Source organism: Microtus oregoni, unplaced genomic scaffold, assembly GCF_018167655.1.
Source record: "Microtus oregoni isolate MIOR12 unplaced genomic scaffold, Mior012 000027F_ref0000203, whole genome shotgun sequence".
Classification (NCBI taxonomy): domain Eukaryota; kingdom Metazoa; phylum Chordata; class Mammalia; order Rodentia; family Cricetidae; genus Microtus; species Microtus oregoni.
Window position 1 is genome coordinate 18456197 of NW_024543086.1, and position 22342 is coordinate 18478538.

The window sequence follows — 22342 nt, forward strand, 5'->3', positions numbered from 1 at the left end:
CTGTATCACAGGTTCCCTGCCACTGTGTTAGCATTACCACACACAGGCACAGGAACCCTCATCATCAGTGACCATGGACTGAGCCCCCTGATGGGGGGAGACTTTCAGACGGGACAAGGTGGAGGAAAGTCACCAGCAGAACAGACACCTACCTAAGTCAGACAGAGAAGTGACTTCCCTGTCACTGGGGAGCCAAAAGGCACTTGGCATTAAACAGACTTCACTCTTTAGACGATGTTGCACCTCTTGCCTTGTGTGCATGTCCACTAGCCATGTGCTCACCAGGCCACTGTCGGCACTGGAAGCTCACACTAAGACTCCATTTCTCTGGGGTTATCAGGTAAGCCCCTGCTTAACTGAGACCCCCACATCACAGACGTCTTCCCGCTTACGCTTCCATCCATCTCATCACCCTCACACCTGTCTATGGGCTCCACACCAGTCAGGGAAACCTCTGAGCAAGCTGATGGGAGGGGGGTGTCTGAGCATCTCCCTGACATCCTCTGCACCCACTTCCTGAAGACCCACCCTCTCTCCCATCCCCAGTACTGCCAACAGAAACACAGAACATGGCCCAGAACCTCCCAGTGACCTGGCTGTCAGATGGGCAAGTCCTGGAGCAGGTGGCCCTTCATGCTGCCCTAAGGCAGTAGACTCCCCTGCCAGTAAGAACCCTAGCTACTGAGCTGTGATGCACAGATTTTCAGCAAATAGACTGCCCCCCCCAAAAAAAGTCCCCACACTACATAATAATCAAAACACTAAACATGCAGAATAAAGAAAGAATATTAAGAGCTACAAAGGAAAAAGGCCAAGTAACAAATAAAGGCAGACCTATCAGAATTGCATCTAACTTCTCAATGGAAACTCTGAAAGGCAGAAGGTACTGGATAGACGTTCTGAAGACACTAAGAAACCATGGATGCCAGCCCAGACTACTCTACCCAGCAAATCTCTCTATAACCATAGACAGAGAGAACAAGATATTCCATAACAAAGCCAGATTTAAACAAACCTATCCACAAATACAGCCCTACACAAAGTACTAGAAGGAAAACTCCAACCCAAGGGAGCTAGCTACACCTATGAAAACACAGACAATAGATAATCTCACAGCAGCAAATTTCCCAAAAGGAAGACACTCACATATTACCACCACCACCCAAACCAGAAATAACAGGTACTAACAATCACTGGTCATTAATATCTCTTAATATCAATGGTCTCAATTCACCTATAAAAAGACATAGGCTAAGAGAATGGATACGAAAACAGGATCCATCCTTTGGCTGCGTACAAAAAATACACCTCAACTTCAAAGACAGACATTACCTCAGAGAAAAGGGTTGGGAAAAGATTCTCCAATCAAATAGACCTAAGAAATAAGTAGGTGTAGCTATCCTAATATCTAACAAAACAGACTTCACACTAAAACTAATCAAAAGAGATTAAGAAAGACATTTCATATTCATCACAGGAAAAATCCATCAAGATGAAGTCTCAATTCTGAAAGTCTCTGCCTCAAATACAAGGCACCCACATTTATAAAAGCAACATTACTAAAGTTCAAATCACACATCAAGCCACACACACTAATAGTGGGAGACTTCAACACCCCACTGTCACCACTGGACAAGACTGCCAGACAGAAACTTAACAAAGAAATAAAGGAACTAACAGAAGTTATGACTCAAGTGGATTTAATAGACATCTATAGAACATTCCACCCAAACACAAAAGAATATACCTTCTCAGCACCTCATGGAACCTTCTCAAAAATTGACCACATACTCGGTAACAAAGCAAAATATATAAAACAACTGGAATACCCCCCCTGTATCTTATTGGATCACCACGGCTTAAAGATAGAATTCAACAACAAGACTAATTGCAGAAAGCCCACAAACGAATGAAAATTGAACAATGCTCAAATGAATCACCCCTGGAAGAAATAAAGAAAGAAATTAAAGACTTTCTAGAATTCAGTGAAAATGAATGCACAACATACCTAAACCTATGGGACACTCTGAAAGCAGTGCTAAGAGGAAAGTTCATGGCACTAAGTGTCTACATAAAGAACCTGGAGAAATCTCACATTAGTGATTGACAGCACACCTGAAGGCTTTAGTGCAAAAAGAAGCAAACTCATCCAGGAGGAGTAGATACCAGGAAATAATCAAATTGGGGGCTGAAATCAATAAAATAGAAACAAAAGAGAGTAATACAAAGAATCAATAAGATAAAGAGTTACTTCTTCAAGAAAATCATGATAGCCGGGCGGTGGTGGCGCACACCTTTAATCCCAGCACTCGGGAGGCAGAGGCAGGCGGATCTCTGTGAGTTCGAGGCCAGCCTGGTCTACAAAGGGAGTTCCAGGACAGGCTCCAAAGCCACAAGAGAAACCCTGTCTCGAAAAACCAAAAAAAAAAAAAAAAAAAAGAAAGAAAAAAGAAAATCATGATAGAGACAAACCCTTATCCAAACTAATCAAAAGGCAGAGAGAATATGCAAATAAACAAAATCAGAAATGAAAAGGTGGACATAACAACAGACACAGAGGAAATTCAGAGAATCATCAGGTCATACTTCAAAAACCTGTACTCCATAAAATTGAAAAATTTAAAGGAAATGGACAATTTTCTGGATAGTTACCACATACCAAAATTGAACAAGAACAAATAGACAATTTAAATAAACCTATAACCCCTAAGGAAATAGAAACAGTCATCAAATCTCCCAACCAAAAAAAGCCCAGGGCCAGATGGCTTCACAGAATTCTACCAGAATTTCAAATAGCTAATACCAATACTCCTCAAATTGCTCCTTCCACAAAATAGAAACAGAAGGGACACTGCCAAGCTCTTTTTATGAGTTGGCAGTTGCCCTAGTACCCAAACCACACAAAGATGCAACTAAGAAAGAGAATTACAGACCAATTTCCCTCATGAACATTGATGCAAAAATAAAATACTGGCAAACTAAATCCAAAAACACATTAGAAACATCATCCACCATGATTAAGTAGGTTTCATCCCAGAGATGCGGGGATGGTTCAACATAAGAAAATCTGTCAATGTAATCCACCATATAAACAAACTGGAAAAAAAACCCACATGATGATCCCATTAGATGCTGAAAAAGCCTTTGACACCCCTTCATGATAAAGGTCTTGGAGAGTCAGGGATACGAAGAACATATCTAAACATAATAGAGGCAATATACAGCAAGCCAACAGCCAACATCAAACTAAATGGAGAGAAACTCAAAGTAATTCCACTAAAATCAGGAGCAAGACAAGACTGTCCACTCTCTCCATATTTATCTAATATAGTACTAGAAGTTCTAGCTAGAACAATAAGACAACAAAAGGAGATCAAGGGGATACAAACTGGAAAGGAGAAGTCAAACTTTCACTATTTGCAGATGATATGATAGTTTACATAAGCCACCCCAAAAATTCTACCAGGGAACTGCTACAGCTGATAAACACTTTCAGTAATGTAGCAGGATACAAGATCAACTCCAAAAGATTAGTAGTCATCCCAAATACAAATGATAAAGAAATCAGAGAAACACATCACCTTTCACAACAGCCACAAACAACATAAAATATCTTGGGGTAAATCTAACCAAACAAGTGAAAGACCTGTATGACAAGAACTTTAAGTCTTTGAAGAAAGAAACTGAAAAAGATATAAGAAAATGGAAATATCTCCCATGCTCTTGTATAGGTAGGATCAACAAAGTAAAAATGGCAATCCTACCAGAAGCAATCTACAGATTCAATGTAATGTCCATCAAAATTCTTCACAGACTTTGAAAGAAAAATACTTGACTTCATATGGAAAAATAAAAACCCAGGATAGGCACAATAAAGGAACTGTACAATAAAGGAACTTCCAGAGGCACCAGAATCCCTGACATCAAGATCTATTACAGAGCTACAATAATAAAAACAGCTTGGTATTGGCATAAATACTAAGAGAGGTTGACCAATGGAACTGAATTGAAGACTGATATTAATCCACACACCTATGAACACCTGCTCTTTGACAAAGAAGTTAAAATTATACAATAGAAAAAAGAAAGCAATCTTTAACAAACAGTGCTGGCATAACTGGATGTCAACATGTAGAAGAATGCAAATAGATCCATATCTATCCCCATACACAAAACTCAAGTCCAAATGGGTCAAAGACCTCAACATAAAACCAACCACACTAAACCTCATAGAAGAGAAAGTGGGAAGTACACTTGAACACATTGGCACAGGAGACCACTTCCTAAAATAACCTCAGTAGCACAGACACTGAGAGCAACAATTAATAAATGGGACCTGCTGAAACTGAAAAGCTTCTATAAAGCAAAGGACATGGTCAACAAGACAAAATGGCATTCTACAGAATGGGAAAAGATCTTCACTAACCCCACATCAGGCAGAAAACTGATCTCCAAAATATACAAAGAACTCAAGAAACTAGATATCAAAATATCAAATAATCCAATTTAAAAAATGGAGTACAGATCTAAACAGAAAATTCTCAACAAAGGAATTTCAAATAGCCAAAAGGCACTTAAGGAACTGCTCGACATCTTTAGCCATCAGGGAAATGCAAATCAAAATGCCTCCGAGATACCATCTTATGTCAGTCAGAATGACTAAGATCAAAAACACTGATGATAGTTTATGCTCGAGAGGATATAGAGTAAGGGGAACACTCCTCACTGCTGGTGGGAGTGCAAACTTATACAGCCACTTTGGAAATCAGTATGGTGGTTTCTCAGAAAATTAGTAAACAATCTACCTCAAGACCTAGCAATACCACTTTTGGGCATATCCAAAGGATGCAGACCCATACCACAAGGATATTTGTTCAACTATGTTCATAGCAGCATTATTCGTTAACAGCCAGAACCTGGAAACAATCTAGATGCCCCTCAACCAAAGAATGGATAAAGAAAATGTGGTACATTTCCACATAGGAGTACTACTCAGCGGTTAAAAAAAAAAAAGGCATCTTGAACTTTGCAGGCAAATGGACAGAACTCAAAAAAACTATCCTCAGTGAGGTAACCCAGACACAGAAAGACAAACATTGTATGTACTCACTCGTAAGTGGATATTAGACAAAGGATAATCAGCCTACAGTCTACAACCCTAGAGAAGACAGAAAACAAGGAGAACCCTATGGATCTCCCTGGGAAGGGGAAGTAGACAGGACCTCTTTGGTAACATGACACTGTGGGGATCAGAGGAGAGTGGTAGGGGAGTGGGAAGAGGATGGGAGAGTGGGGAGGAGAGCATAAGGGATCTGGAAGATTGAGTTGGGGGAAGGACAGAGAGGGAGAGTAAGGAAAGAGATACCTTGAAAGAGGGTGCCATTATGGGGTTAGTGAGAAACCAGGCACTAGGGAAATTCCCAGGAACCCACAAGGATGACCCCAGCTAAGAATCTAAGCGATAGTGGAGAGGGTGCCTAAAATGCCCTTTCCCTGTTATCAGATTGATGACTACCTTAATTGTCATCATAGAACCTTCATCCAGTATCTGATGGAAGCAGATGCAGAGATTCACAGCTAAGCACTGGGCTGAACTCCTGGAGTCCAGCCATAGAGAGGGAGGAGTGATAATATGAGCAAAGGAACCAAGACCATGATGGGGAAACCCACAGCCGACCCAAACTAGTGGGGCTGACAGCTGGGGAACCTGCATAAGACAGAACTAGGCCCTCTGAATGTGGGTGACAGTACTGTGGCTTGGGCAGTTTGTGGGGCCACTAGCAGTGGAACCAGTATTTATCCCTAGTGCATGAACTGGATCTTTGGAGCCCAATCCCTATGTAGGGATACCTTGCTCAGCCTAGATACAGGGGGAAGAGCCTTGGACCTACCTCAAGTGATGTGACAGACTTTGTTGACTCCTCATAGGAGGCTTCACCCTCTCTGAGGAGTGGATGAGGGGTGGTGCAGAGAAGATGGGGGGAGTGAGAGGGAGAGGGAACTGGAATTGGTATGTAAAATAAGATTTTTTTTTTTTAAAAAAAGAACTCTAGCTACTGAGCTGCAATGCACAGATTTTCAGTCAGTGTTTGGTGATCGCCAGAGGGGCTGACGAGTAGTCAAGGTCCTAGTCCTGAGCCTTTGAAGTCTCCTTGCCCTACTCTAACTTAGGGCTAGTTCTCACATCTTTAACCCCATTTCAGGGAGACAAGCTGCAGGGCTCATACAATCGTGATTCCCGATCACTACCATGCCAGCCTTCAGGAAGGGCCACAGCTTCAGTGGCTTTGGGCCATACCTGCCACCCCAGGCCACCTGTCAACATTCCCTAAAATCAGTGTGAGAGACAGCGGCTTGATGCTGGGTTAGTTCTCTTGAGTTTGTTGGCCTAAACCTCTTCAGCAAACTGCGGTTTGTTTGGTTTTGTTTTTCTGCATATTTGTGCATGCCCGTGTGTACACACGGCTGTGGAGGCCAGAGATCAACCTTGGGTATCATTCCTCAGTCAACATCCACCTTTTATTTTGTGAGAGGCTCTGAGACCTGGAGCTTGACAGGCAGATTAAGCTGGCTAGATCGCAAACGAGCGCTACCGTGCCTGGCTTTTCATGTGGGCTCTGGGAATCAAATTAGGTCCTCATTCTTGCAAGATAAACATCCTACCAACTCAGCTCCCACTGTAGCCCAAACCGCTGGGTTTTTACAGCAGCTTTTGTAGTTTGTGCTTTCAAATGCACTGGCAGAGGACAACAATCATTTATGTCAAGCTCTTTCACCTGTGTGTCACGTCAGCCTAGACACGTTACCTGCATTCTGCCCGTGTTTATCAGGTACTGTCGGTTAGAAACCAGTTTCTCTGTTATGTTTCATACCCAGCTTTGCACAAATGTACAAAGAGAAGCTAAAACCAACTCTCTGACAGACCCGATGTGTCAGACTAGGTTCAAGTTCATGGTGCCGACTATGAAGTGTACCACTCCCCTACAGTCTCACCCCAGATACGAGGACTGACAGCATGCAGATATCCCCACCACTGGCACAAGTCAGTCTCCTCCAGCTCTTGGCTAATGATACAGCCTGTCCTCTCTCACTATGGCTGTCTTGAGAACACAGAAAGGGGCACAGGGCAGGAAGTATTCCCTCAGCTGCCACCCTGAGAGGCATCAGATCGACACCCCTATGTCATTCCTCTTCCTTGTGTGGATGTGGTAACCTCATTATTTCCTAGCTCTGCCCACCAAGAGGCTAGAGCAGCAAGCACCACTTTCTAGATTTATTTCCATAGGAGGACCAAGGTCCTGAGCAAAACTTGATAGACGGCTGGAGCAAGACAAGGTGTGCCTGGTGCATGTGCTAATACTGGGTAGTGTGGGAGAGGCCTCGGGGACGGGCAATTTATGGCCCAGGGACCAGTGGGAAGATCATGGATGTGAGGCACAGAAAAGACCACAGGGATGTTGGGCGATCACCCAAGAGAATAAAATAACCTCCATTGTTCTGCATAAACACCGGGGAAAGGAGGACCACTCTTCCTCACAAAGGGGCTCCACAGAACAACTGTCTGTGGAGGAAAGGGAAGCAGGACTCACCGTGGGATGTCTCAGCAGCAACCTCGGCAGGTAAGAAACTGCCTAGGTAAGACGGTGACCTGCAGGAACCATCCGAAATCCTCTACAATGCTGTGTGGCTTCAAGCCCTATAGACTATGTGACACCCCTCTAAGTGGCATGTGGACCCCCCACCACTAAGGAATTGACTCAGGAATCTACTTCCTATGGGAAGCTGTAACTGGACAGAGGGACACTTGGCAGACATAGCTTAAGGTAACATCAGGAAAGTGTGGCAGAAAAGCCCTCCTCGTTGGGGCGATCCTCACCAAAACCATTATTCCGTTTATCCACCAGGAAGCATGGGTCAGACCAAATCTGAGGCATATTCTGCAGGTGCCCTCTGGACCTGAGGTCAGCTTCTCCCGGGGAGTCACTGATGCCCCCAGCGCTAAGGGGAGGGTGGAGCTCTCCTCTCTGCAGTTCCTCAGTAAGCGTGGTGCAACCACACGCTCATCTTCTAAGGTGTGCCTGGCACTGTTTCTCCACGTGCAAAGCTTGTGTTGCAGCACCGGTGTTGGCTTTGCTGGCTGCTTTGCTGGCTGCTTAGCTGTGACACACCTGACCGCCATGAGGCACAAGGAAGACAGGTGCCTGCAGCTCTAGTCTTGGGAGCAGCTTGGGAAGAGGATGGGCCTCAACCTAGAAGCCCACTGGCCCTTGGCTGCCAGAGGGGTCCCATAGTGGGCACTACTCGATAAATAAGGTGGCGCGTGCTGCATTACTGCGACAGCCTGGAAGAGGATGGGAATCTCCGATAGCAAGCGAGTGTGCATTGCTTAAAGTTAACCTTACAGCTGAAGCCACCAGAGAAATCAGTATGGCAGCCCCTACAAGGGTCAGTACAGGAGAGGGAACCATGCCCACACACGTACAATGTACCCCTGGCCCAAGCACCTTCAGCTATAGAAGGGAGTTTGGGATCTGCCTATTTGGCCCTACAGTTACCACCATGGCGAGGCAAGTGTGGCAGGCTTGAGGTCACTGCCATCAGGCTGGCCCTTATATGCCTTTGTGGCAGAGACACTGATGAGATCCCAACATGTGACAGGCTCAATATCAGAGTTCTTACTCAGTGTAAAGATGGTGACCTTTGTGGGGTGTCAAAGGGATACGATCCCAAGACATGCAAGGCCCCTGTGGCCCTATGGGCACTCCTAGTCCACAGTTACCCGTGTCCCTATGGCTGCCTACACATACTACACACACGCATCACACACACGCAGCACCAGTAACAATAAAGCTCACCTCTGACCCCTCCTCACAGTCAGCCTGTAAATGTCCTAGAGTTCATCATGGCAAGGACCAAACAGCTTGCCTGCCATGGAGCTACATGCCTAAGAGGCAGTCAGCACTCGCAACACATACAGGGATCACACCTCGAAAGAAGCATAGTGCGCTGGACAAGAGGACAGGAACTGTCAGGAAGGCCTGTTACCCACATGTAAGAGCCATTAGCGGTAGCCAAACAGCACCCATGCCCATCTCCTCCCACAAATGCACACACAAGAGCTGCCATTGTGACAGCGTGGAGTACGGCTTCCTCTTTAAGAGTTTCTGTTTCAGAACATCAAAGCGTTCGCAGCAGACACTGGCATGCAGACGCTAGCTGGGGCAGCCAGCAGAGCCTCTTCCTGTTCCTGACACCGGCCAAGGTCAGGCTTGCTGGCAGTGCTCTCCCACAGCTAGCAAGGGGTCTGGGAGCCAGGAAGCACTGGGGACATGCACCAGGTGCTGAAGGTGCCAGGCCAGCTGGCAGTCTTGATGGTGTCTGAAGAGACCAAAGTGCTTCTCAAGTCTCTTGGCCGCCTGGTGCAAACAGACCATAACACTTGCATGGGGGAAAGCTTAGCAGGCAACATGCATGCAGGATGGCCTGCCTTGCCTTGGACAAACAGTTGCAAGCTGGGTAAATCAAGACGAGGATCCCAATGACCAGCTGCGTTCAGGTGCCTCCCTGTGAATGTGGTCATGCAAAAGGCTGACAGATGGTTCCTCCTAAGAATCCCGTGTCAGGGGCGGGGGTCACAGTGGAAAAAGCAGTTGTTGATGTGGAGACTTGTTTTTTGCATGACACCAACCCCTGTGGATGGCAAGGATCTCTTGGACACAGGGAGGGGTAAGTCGATGAGTGGAAGCTGCCACACAATCTCCAAACTCAGATGTCTAAGATGCATCTGCTCCAAGCAGTTCCAGAGAGCCTGGAAATAAAGAGAAACCTCCACAGTTGTGGGGAGAAAGAATGATAGACTGTGTAATGTGTTTTCTATAAAATAAAAAGATCAAGAGGAGCTAAGCAGTTGCACTAGAATACATTGATGAGACAAGATCAGAGATGAAAAACTAAACCATGAAGGAAGGGCCAGCTGTCAACTTCTGGAAAAACCAAAGAGGACGACAAAAAGCTACAGCTCACTCTCTGGCACAGCAGTCAGAATCTGCATAGACGCAACAGTGCACAAACTGACAAATCATAACAATTATATCTGCATCACTTTCTGGTCTTTTGACTAAAATCAAGCGTAAAAATTATACCTGTGACATAGTTATGCTAAGATGTTGAAAAAGCATCAGGAGTATGGGAGGGGTCCTTGTCACTCATGACAGAAGACAGTACACAAACAGAATCTAAAAGTGACCCACCAGAGCAAGCCATGTACACGCCTCATTAGAAATATGGATTCAAGGACTGGCAAGATAGCTCAGTTGCTAATGGTGTTTGATGAACAAGCCTGGTGACCTGAATTTGATCCCCAGCACACACATGATGATACATGGTTTTAAATATCAACTTGCGACAACCTAGAATTACCTGAGGAAAGAGTCACAATTGAGGAATTGCCTGTATCAGGTTACCCTGTGGGCATGTCTGTGGAGATTGTCTTGATGGTTAATTGATGCAGGAAAAACCAGTCCACTGTTGGTGGCACCATTCCCTAGGTCCTGAACCTTCTCCTCCAAGAGTGAAGAAACAAGTAAACCTAACTTCTGGGGGGAGGGGAAGGAGAGGAGAAAGCTAAATGAAAGCCGTAGACAGCACAGATGCTTTTACTCCTGCTCTGTTCTTGATTGTGAATGTGAAGTAACAACTGCTTGAGCTCCTGCCTTGACTTCCCTGAAATGGTGGATCGTAACTTTCCTCCACTGCGTTGCTTTGAGCAGGATAGCTTGTCCTACTAATAGAAATGAAGCCAGGATACTGTATATGATAGGAAGGAAGGCGGGAAGGAAGGAAGGAAGGAAGGAAGGAGGGAGGGAGGGAGGGAACAAACTGACTCCACAAAGTTGTCCTCTGACCTCTACATGGGTGCTGTAGTACACGTGTGCTCTCACACACATCTTAGACAGACAGACAGACAGACACACACACACACACACACACACACACACACATAATAGGTTTTTTTCTGTTTGGTTTTTTTTTTTTTTTTTTTTTTTTGCTTTTTTGGTTTTTCGAGACAGGGTTTTTTTTTTTCTGTGTAGCCCTAGCTGTCCTGGAAGCTCTGTAGACCAGGCTGGCCTAGAATGCACAAGAGATCTGCCTGTTTCTGCCTCCCAAATGCTGGGATTAAAGGGGTACACCACCACCACCTGGCATAAATAATAATTTTTAAATGAGAAACAGAGAAACCTTTTACTGAAAAACTTAAAAAAAAACACATAAAACAAAAAACCAAAACAAACAAACCAGAATAAATGCTAGTGGAGATAAAGGGATTTATCTGCAGAGCAGAAGCTGGGGTGAGCAGAGGTAAAACAGCATTCAGTTCTGTTTAGAAGAAACCATGCAATCCAAGTGCGTGCCTAGGTTTTCTTTTTAACAGTTAAAAGAATAATCTTTAGGTCATGGTCTAGCCAAGGTATAAAGAATCCAGAAGCTGATAAGCAGAGGAAAAAAGATAACACCCAACACATGTCATATTGTTGTCTATTTCTTTTGATGGCACTTGTCCAAAGAGGCATCAGCGCTGAAGGTTACAGAATCACAGTGGCTGTCATGGGGTGGAACAGGGACACAGCTAGAGGGCAGTGGTCATCTGTGTGCGCGCTGCTATTATCAGAGAGGAGACGGAGAACAAATGAATTAAGCTGTCAACTGAGAACGCTGGATAAACAGCCCTTTCCTCCAGGAGACAGCAACCTACAAAACTGAATCCTGAAGAGCACAGCTGAACACCTACCAGGGCTAGGGTGTGGCCAGGGTGGGGCACGGGCGTGGCGCTGCACAAATCCCTCCAGGTTTCCAGCATGGTAAACAAATTTTTATTTAAATTCTTAAAAGTCTGATAAATAAAACCAATTCTTTCAAGACCACAAGGGAGACAGTTTCTGAGTGTTTTGCGCATGGGGAACAGAAAGAGAAAGAAGCAAAGATGGGCATTGTGCTAGAGAGTGACACGATATGCCAGAGAGCGAGATGGACAGACAGCTTGGCAAGTGAGGCCACTCAGCACCACAGGTAGCTTCGAAAGGAACGAGCTTGAAATCAGACAGATCCTTATGTAGGAGACAGACTAAGCCCACGGGGCTCTCTGTCCTTTAGAGAGATGGATGGAGACAGAAGACTTCCTACCCGAGTGGGACAGTCAGGACCAGACAGACTCCCCATTTCCAAACAATCTGGCAAAAATAAAACTAAGAGGCAAGCCAGAAGAATTCCAGATAAAACCCACCCAGCAGCCTCAGGACTCAAGTGAAACAGTTCGTTTTTCAGTGTCTCGGAACTCTGTTAAAGGGGACCATGCTTTGGAAATGGAAGCTATAAATGCCAGGCAAGACCCAGAGTGAGGAACAAGAGAACACAGACTTAGCAGCCAGCCCCTGCTGGCCTCGAAATGACTATGGCCTTGAACTTGCCTCCACCTCCAGCCAGTGGGGTTTGTTTGCTGCTTCAGACTGAGGGCTTCTGAATGTTAGGCAAGCAGTCTGCACACTGGGGGATGTCCCTAGCCCTAGCATTTACTTGTTTATTTTACTTTTTGTTTTGAGACAGGGTCTCACTCTGCAACTCAGTATTCCTCTTGTTTCACTCCCTATTCCGCTAGGATTAAAGGCATGAGCCGCCATCCATGGGAACATTTTCTTTTAGATTCAGTTTCTGATTTTCCCTAGATTTAAATGGGAGGGGGTGGATAGGGGAGTGAGAGGAAGCAAAGGAGGCACACAGAGAGGGAGATGAGAATATGATATCACATCCCTATTTGGGTAAACACCAACCCTACCTAGGCCACTATCGAACAGCTGACTGAGACAGTCCACGGCTAACATGCCACACAGTGGCCCCCACATGATAGAACCAGGTTTTCCTGGGCTCCCACGAAGGACTTGACTGGACATGGTACTGGGACAGAGGGCCTGCTGTCATCCTGAGTTGACATTTTCCGGAAAAGAACTCTACAAGGCTATTCTTCCCCTAGTGAAACACCAAGAGGTTAAGTTAACAGAGACAGGGCCCAGGAAGGGGACACAGGGTTGCCTTGCTGAGCAGGCCGTCGAGGCTGCCTCTGACTGCAAGGGTAACTCAATTAAGGAGACTGCCTTCTTGAGCCCGGGACTGGGAGGAGAGTGAGGGACTGCAAACTGCAGCCGAGGGCTGTGCCGGCCACTGCAGCTCGGCCACAGGTCTGGAAGCAGTTTCACGGAACCTGCTGGGCTGGGCCACTGTGCTAATCACTTCCTGCAGGCAGCCTCTGCTCACTCACTAATGGGTCTTAATAAAAACTTCCAATTGGGCCAGTAAACCCCTCATTAAGCTGTTTTTAAAGCATGAATTTAAGAGCGGCAAGGGTGAAGGGTCACATGGAGCATTTAATTCACAACGGCTGGCAGGAGGTGCTGCCGTGAGGGGAAACACCCAGGTTCGAGTGTCCCAGCCATGTAAACATCCCACGCAGCCCAGGGCCTGCCAAGGACAGCCTGACAGAAGAGGGAACTCTCTACTTGGCAAGAACAAAGCTCCCCAAATTATTAAGAGCTGCATCCACTTGGAAAGACGACAGCTATGGGAGCAAAGGACAGAATTCACAAGATTATCTATGGGTACCATTCTTGCAATGCAGCCTGGGCCCTCCTGGGCTGCATGAGAGCCGTGGTTATTGACATGCCCATAGGCTTCCTGCAGACACCTGGTCTCTCTCCCCTGCAGCTCACCCACTGGCGTGCAGCTTTCTTGGGTCACATGCCTTAGAGGTGTCCCCAAACTCCTGCTGTGCTTACAGCTAATGGGCTCTGTGTGCTCCAAGGCAGATGCCTCTGTGGCTCCCTGTGCCTGGACACTGTGCCCAGGCAGCTGACATAGCAGAACTTCTGTCCTTGTCCTCATCAGCTGAGGACAAACTAATCACTTATCAGTGCGGCTTCTTGCTGAAAGGAGCAACCCAGACTCATTCAAACGTAGTGTTCAGTTCCTATCCTGACTGTCTTGCACTGAACGCGGAAGGCATGGGGTCTTCTAGAATCTTTTTCTGAGTCGCAGGGACCGTCACGCCTGGGATATCCTTAGACTACTAGACATGTGCTGCCCTGAGAGGTGGTGGGGGACCCAGGCTTCTTGTACCCCCAATCCTGATGGGATCTCCTGAGGCCCAGGGCTCTCACCATACTACCCTCACACAGCATCTTGGTCCCCCTTTCTTACAGTCACCAGAGACAGTGTGGCCTGGAGACACTGAGACCAAACCCAGTGTCCCAAGGGGCCTAGGCAGAGAGAGCAGGAAGTGTGGCCTACACTGTCTGGGCATCACTGGGAAGTCAAGGCCTACCCCCATTCACCTATCTTGGTCTGGAAGACCTTGAAGTATGGCCCGAGAGCCAAGCGGGAGGAAGCTGCGCTACTTGGCTGGAGTCTATCATGCAGTCATCTCACAGGCTCGCCCCAGTCTTGTCTGCAGGCGGTTCCTGTAACAGGACACTCACAAGCCTCTCTTTTCCCATCATGCCTTGGACTTAGAGCAGTCATACTGTTGCTGCTCCCTGCCCCCCAGCCCAGGCCTAGAGGGAGTCAGTCTGGGAATAAACCTGAAGAAACCCTAAGGATAGGACACAGGACTCAAGTCCCAGAGACAAGATGGAAGTCCTCTCTATATAAACCCTTTCACACTGAGCACAGAGCTTGGTATGGCCTGGACCCCAGGGTAGACAGTGGCCACACTAGGGACAGCGGCTGAGCTGGAGATATGGGTCATGCTGAGAGATGGTCATCAGGCTGGGGACTGCATGTGCTGGGATGGCACCTGCCAAGAGCAGCCCTGTTCTTCAGGAAATCACAGGACAGGGTGAGTTCCAGAAGGCCAGGCGAAGGGGCATGAGGAAGCACAGTCCACTGGGACAGAAGTAGCCTCCATCCGTAGGGCGCAGGCTTAAAGCCTTTCCTAACTCAGTCTTTGATCTGCATGCTGCCGAGGCAAGCTGAAAGCAGTGAAGAGTACGGAGCAGATGACCAATGGTATGGGCTCCCTGTGACCCAAAGAACTGCGCCAACATATACCCTGAGCTACTCAGCAACCATATCTATCCAGAAATGGGAGTCTGGTACTGAGGTAGTGGCAGGTGATGGAGCAGAATCCAAAGTTTCCACAACTAAAGGGGGCCTCTTAAAGAGATAGCCAAAAATTGCTAATAAAAAACGAGTATTTTCGGGAATTGTACTGTCTGAGATGAAGGAAGGCACTAGAAACGGGACCTCACTGTCTGGGCTCCTTAGCCAGAATCTGCCACTGCCACTGGCAATGTGGGCAGAAGAGGCCAGGCCCCCACATCTCTGGCCAAAGAGGCACTGCTCCCCTTGCCCAGGAACAGGGTGCCCAAAGCCCTTTGCTGGCTGAATGGGTGTCCTCCATGAAGCCCTGGCCAAAGACCCTTCTAGAGTTCATGCCTTTCAGTACCACAGATATTCCAAGCACTCCATGGGAGGCTGATGCAGCTAAAGGATGGGCATTTGTACTGATTCAATTATAACTAATATAATAAATTCATGTTAATCCAGGCACAGTGGGAGAGTGAAGTGGGAGGACAAAGAGTTTGAACACAATATGGCACACATAGTAAGACTCCTACCTTGAAGTGAATAAATGAACAAATACAGACTTAACGCACACGGAGAGATGGGACTCCAGAAGGGCATTTCAAGCCACCATTCAGGTAACAAAGGCCCACAGAGACCTACGAGCAGCTCCACATTGGGGCTCCTTGTAAGACGGAGATGACTGATAGAATTAAAAACACACAGCTAGGATGGTGAGTGCTGCTCACTGTGAGGTCTCTAGCTTGGGTGGGCAGCAACACAGGGCTGGAGAAGAGAAGCTTCCAGGAGAGTCTTTACTTTTATACATGTGGGTATTTTTCCCAGAATGTATGTCTGTGTACTATGTGTGTGCAGTGCCCATGGAGGCCAGAGGAGTGCAATGGAGCCTCTGGAACTGGGTTAGTGATGGTTGTGACTTTCCAAGCAGGTGCTGGGATTTGAACCCAGGTCCTCTGGAAGAGCAGCCAGAGTTCCTAACCACTGAGCCATCACTTCAGCCCCTCCAGAAAAGTCTAAACCCAGTGCATCAGATGCCTGCCCTGTGCTGCCTCCCCAAATGGGCCTTTGTTTTCTGGAACAGCAAAGGGGAAGATGGGAGACAGGGCTACAGTGATACCAAGGCTCCCAGGTCCCTGCATCAGGATGTAAAATGGAGGCTGCTGAGTGCCAGTGGGAAAGGCGACTGAGCAGCGGCTGTCTTCTAAGTTCCTGAAGTCACCACCTGGAGGTCTTCCACTGCTCAGCCTCCACAGCTGGCCAGATAGTGCTCCGAGGTCCTCCATATCTCACGTCCCCCAGGACTCTGGGGGTACCCCACTGCCCACACGGGCCTAACGCTAACCACGTGTGTGGAGCACCTGTTACTGCTCATCACGTCGGCCCTGTGACACAGCCTCAGCTCCAAGCAGCTGCTAGCAGTGAGCACCCAGCGTGCCTCAGACTTGATTTTTCCAGTAATTGCCAGAATCTTCTGTACCAAGGAGCAGGGATCCCATCTAGATAGAGGAGTCAGGGCCTCAAGGTTTCAATATTCATAACCGGAGAAAGTAATCTTGTTGCAGTTTCAGATAAGCAAAATTCACTAAGAAAAGAAGGTTTGTTCCCTGAAGCACTGGAGAACACAGGGTTCTCTGGAGGACTTTGATACAAGAAACAAGGCGCAGATACGAATGTCCTGGACCCATTGTGCGCTGGGCAGTCACACTGACACTGCCCGCAGCTGTGTGGGAAAGGCCCTATCAGCACATTGGAACAGCTTTGCCCTACACAGGTATCTGCCTACTCAGGGAACTAAAGATGAAGGGAAACATTTATAGGGGCAGCAGACATGCCCTCGTGTTTGCCCGTGGACCTCCCTTTTCAGTGCAGTGGGGAAAACTCAGTATGTGAGGCTAAGAGCACAGGAACTTGGTACTCAGGCCTCATGGCTGAAGCTACACAAGGTGAGCCCAGAGTGTGGGCCCAGATACACACACACAGCACAGAGGGGCTGAAGCTGGGCCAAGGTGCCTCCTGTGGGGTCCTTAGGCTACAGAACTGCAGGGCAGTAAAGGCACTCCTGTCCCTCCCCCTCCCCAGACCAGTTTCATCGTGTTCTGCGGCAGAACTTTAGAGTTTGGTCAACTGACAGACATAAGTTCCCAGATTCTTAGGCTTCTCTGCTACTTGGGGGCTGCCCGCTGCCACACTCCAGTGACTGTCACCTGGCATGGGCTGGGAGGATCTGAAATGCTTCTCTAGTCAGCAGCAGTGCCCTGGACAGTGCTCTCTACCCTGCCCTTTTCTGTGATGCACCGATGTGCACACACCGATGTGCAGGCCACAGGACACTATGAGACACACATGGAGAGGGACCTGCTGCACTTTTTCTAAGTGCCTTCTCTGGTCATCACTCTTCTCAGTGTCTCCATTATTTTTTTTTTTATCCTTTTGAGACAGGGTCTTACTACATAGTCTTGGGTGAACTGGAATTTGCTATGGAGACCAAGGTGTTCTCAAACTCATGGAGCTCTGCCTGCCTCTGTCTCCCTTGTGTTGGGATTATAAGCAGGTACTACCACAGCAGCCACTTTCCCCCAACATTTACTTATTTTTATTTTACGAGTATGAGTGTTTTGCTTGTATGCATTCTCTGTGTACCACATACATGCAGTGCCTGCAGAGGCTAGAAGACATTAGATCCCCTGTAACTGGAGTTAAAGGTGGTAGCTAGCTTCCATGTAGGTGCTGGAAACCGAACCCATCTCCTCCACAAAAACAGTAAGTGCACTTAACCTCTGAGCCATCTCTCCAGCCCCCAGCATCTCTATTATTATGGAGTGCAGGTGCTACAGGCACCCCAGGACCTCACCTGGAAGCCCCCAGTCCCAACCCACCCTAGCCAATTCCCTTCTCCTAGAGCAGACCTCCAGGCCTTGCCAGCCTGCTAACAAACTCTGTAACCACACCACACCCAGAGAGTCAGCAGGAATGAGATAGTAGCAAGTATTTCAACAGTGAGATAAGCCCCCCGAAATGCAGATATACATACCCCAACATACAAGGCAAGCCCTCGCAGGGTTTTTTTCTGCATGATTGTCACTTACCAAAAGAATACCTAAAACACACACAAAAAAGAAAAACATTAAAATGTTGGCTTGGTGTTATATGTTAAACTATCATGTTTATCCACAGAACGGAACCCACTTGTGAGCTCAGGGCAGCATGGGGCATGGAGCACTGCTGGGAGGACCTCCTGCCTCCAGGAGGACCAGCCATCAGGCACTGCATAGGCAATGCTGGGTGAGAGAAGATTCATTGACCAGCAAAAGACACTGTAGAGTGAGCAGATGCACAATTTGTTTTTTTCCTGCGTAAAAACTGATTGTGATTAATCACCACTGCAAATGTTCTACCCTAGGAGCCGAAGCTCAGGGGTGCCTTGACATAACCACTGGAAGAGGGGCTATGTCAAAGGAACGCAGCAGGTTCCTTTGCCCATTTCCGTTACTTTGAAGTCACACTGGACAGACGCTTGGTGCTCCGCCTCTGGAACCCTGAGCATCACACATGCCAGGTGTGGTGGTCTGAATGAGAATGGCCCCGCAGGCTTATATATTTGAATGTTTAGTCACTAGGGAGCAGAGATACTGGGAAGGATTATAAGGACTAGAAGGCATGGCCTTGCTGGAGAAACTGTCACTGGGGTTACTTGAGTAGGCTTTAAGGTTCCAAAGGCCCATGCCAGGTCAGTCTCTCACTCCCTGCCTATAAATCAGGATGTAGCTCTCAGCTATGTGCCACCAGGCTTCCCATCATAACGATATTGGCTAAACCACTGAAACTGTAAGCAGTTAAATGCCTTCTCTTAGAAGAGTTGCCATGGTCATGGCATGTCTTTACAGCAACAGAACAGTGACTGAGACACTAGGCAAGCACTCTACCACTGAGCGGCATCCCAGTGTCCCCAGGCCTGCCGTCATCTATATCAAACATGGACTCCTACTATATCGTGAAAGACATAGCAGTATAAACCACACATGATGAACCCTAAAACACCTTGCTGGGGTGGGGTGAAGCCAGACACAAAGCCACGCACTATGAGGCTTTGTTCACAGGAACTGCCTGGGGCATTTAAGCACCATGGGTGTAAGTGTGAAGCGAAGGGCTGTTGAAGGAGTGAGCTGTGGGCTAAGACACAGGGTTCTCTTGTGGTGATGAGAATGGTTCAAACTTCATGGCAAGATTTTTAGAATCCTGAATACACAAAACCACGGACTTGTAAAGTTTATTGTTTGTTTACTCCATTTTGAGTCAGTTTCGCTCTCTAGGCCAGGGTATACTGGAACTTCCTGTGCAGCTCTCCTGCCTGACCTGAGCCTCCCTAGTGCTGGGATTACAGCACATACTGCCATACTCAGCTTGACCTGTACACAATAAGTAGTTAAAGTTTACAGTGTATGAATTGCATCTCAATAAAGAGGAAAAACTGGATGGAATATGTGCAAATCAAAGGTAAGAGCCTGAAGCCGGGCGGTGGTGGCGCACGCCTTTAAACCCAGCACTCGGGAGGCAGAGGCAGGCGGATCTCTGGCAGTCTGAGGCCAGCCTGGTCTACAAGAGCTAGTTCCAGGACAGGCTCCAAAGCAACACAGAGAAACTCTGTCTTAAAACCACCTCCCCCCGCTCAAGAAAGAAAGAAAGAAAAAAAGAAAGAAAAAAAGAAAGAAAAAAAGAAAGAAGGAAGGAAGGAAGGAAGGAAAGAGCCTGAGATTTGCCATGGGGAGTGGGCCCATAACCTGGTGGTTCTGAAACTCTAACAATGATTCCCAGCCTGGGAGAGTACATATTGTTCTCTGATAAAATAATAATGCCGGGGGCTTGGTTGTATTTCTTTGTTTTACCAGATGCTGGAAGCAGTAGGAACATCCGTGAGCATGCTACCACATGTCCATAGAGGACATATTTACGTGAAGAGCACACTTGCTCGCTCATATTCACTGCTAACCCAAGAAATACCCTATGTGAGCAATGTCTCTGGACAAAGAACAGGAGAGGGTCATGGGTGAGGATGGAGAGATGGTTCATGGGTAAGAGCATGAGGACCTAAGTCAAAGCTGGGTGTGGCTTTGTGTGTCTATAACCCCAGCACTCTGAGACAGGTGGCTCCCAGGGTCTTGCTGGCCAGCCTAGCTGAGATGGTGGGGTGACAGTTCCATCTGGCCTTCCCACACCACTTTCTTAAGTTGCTTTTGTAAGGAGAAAAATAATTAATACAGGTAATAAGCCCCTCATCCACTTCCCACGTGTCCACAGAGACACTGATCTCCATGTCCACTGACTTCTCCAACATGCTCTTCTTTGGTCCATAATCTCTCTGGCCTTGGTGGTCCTATAAGCTCCATCAACACCTCTCGATCTAAAGGTCACCATCAGGGCAAGGTTTGAGCCATTGCCACAGTGTAGCATCTGGCATAGGCTGGCAAGACTCTTTTCCATAAGGGAAGAAGGGTAGTGTTTCAAAGTCAAGTTTCTCAAACTCCATGCTCCCTCTGGCTGCGCAATGCTTGCTGTCTCCATCTCTTCAAACCTCATGGCTCGAGTGAACCGGCAGCATGTTCTCAAGGGGATATATGTCTCCAGGCACAATCACACATTTTATTCCCCAGAGACGAAAGCCAGAGTTTGGTTGGGTGGTAAGAGCAACAACCTCTACCAAGGCCTAAGCGCTCAATAATGTACCCCGAACAAGTTCACCCTGGCACCTGAGTGGCCAGGACGTAGGTATAGATCCACAGGGCTAAGCAGCAGGCTCTACTTACCAGATCTGCCCTACGTTGACCAGGGACATGTAGAGGGCCCAGAGGGTAGCCATGAGGATCATGTTGGCACAGCCAGTCACCAGGACAAAAGAGGAGAGGCCCAGCCCCAGCAGAGCAAGAAGGTCCAGGTTGAAGTTCATGTTTGACCAGTCCAACAGCCACAGGACGGTTGGAGTGGAGCTCCAGGCATCCCAGCCAGCCCTGCCCTGGAAGTACTGCTGGACATTCTTCAGGTACAGTCTGCAGGGCAGCAGGCCCCGGTCACCGATGAGGGCCTTGTTCTGATTGAACGCCACCAAGAAGGCCACAACTGGAAGACAGACAAATGCAGTCGTGAGTAGGAAAAAAATCACGGCTCCATGGGCTCAGGGGACAAAGGCAGAACTGGGTTCCTGTGGGAAAAGGAAATGCCTCATTGGCCCTCAGGAGAAAGATTGACACAGGTAGGAATAGGCCCCAGGGACAAAGGGGACACAGGAAAGGACAGGCCCCCATTGGTACAGAAAGCCCCTCTGGGCTAATGGGATATAAAGAGGCTACAGTTCTATGGACATACGGTGTATACAAGGAAACGGCACCATAGATATGAGAGAACAAGGCCCATTTCTCTTTTTATCTTTTTTAAGTTTTTAATTTTTTTGTTTTTTAAAATTGTTTTTATTGTGCTATGTATTTTTATCTACTCCACTCCCTTCTTCCCCTCCCCCCTTCTAGCCTCTCCTGTGACTCCCATGCTCCCAATTTACTCAGGAGATCTTGTCTTTTCCTCCTTCCTATTTAGATCCATGTATGTCTCTCTTAAGGCCCTCTTTGTTGTCTAGGTTCTCTGGGGTTGTGAACTAACTGTACCTTGCTTTTTCTTTGCTTTATGTCTAAACGCCACTTATGAGTGAGTACATATTATATTTGTCTTTCTGGGTCTGGCTTACCTCACTCAATATGGTTTTTTCTAGATTCATCCATTTGCCTGCAAATTTCAAGATGCCATTACTTTTCACTGCTTTGTAGTACTCCATTGTGTAAATGTGCCACATTTTCTTTATCCATTCTTCGGTTGAGGGACATCTAGGTTGTTTCAGGTTCTGGCTATGACAAACAATGCTGCTATGAACAGAGCTGAGCACATGTCCTTGTGGTGTGATTGAGCATCCTTTGGGTATATACACAAAAGTGGTATTGCTGGGTCTTGAGGTAGATTGTTTCCTAATTATCTGAGAAATTGCTATACTAATCTCCAAAGCAGCTGTACCAGCTTGTACCCCCACTAGCAATGGAGGAGTGTTCCCTTTACTCCATATTCTCTCCAACATAAGCTATTATCAGTGTTTTTGATCTTGGCCATTCTGACAGGTATAAGATGGAATCTCAGAGTTGTTTTGATTTGCATTTTTCTGATGACTAAGGATGTTGAG

General features: G+C 47.1%; 1 protein-coding gene across 3 annotated transcripts in view; it reads right to left on the reverse strand.

The window, feature by feature from the left end:
- The window catches only part of Lmf1 (lipase maturation factor 1), a 105454-nt gene that overhangs the window by 57678 nt on the left and 25434 nt on the right, over positions 1 to 22342 (reverse strand). For all 3 annotated transcript variants that reach the window (XR_005976479.1, XR_005976478.1, XM_041676557.1), the window contains exons 2-3: positions 20931 to 21240; positions 18216 to 18226 (exon numbers count right to left, since the gene is read on the reverse strand). Coding sequence is in view for 1 of the 3 variants with exons in the window: in XM_041676557.1 (XP_041532491.1) it covers positions 18216 to 18226; positions 20931 to 21240 (321 nt within the window). In the remaining 2 variants the exon portion in view is untranslated. The remainder of the gene's footprint in view (positions 1 to 18215; positions 18227 to 20930; positions 21241 to 22342) is intronic.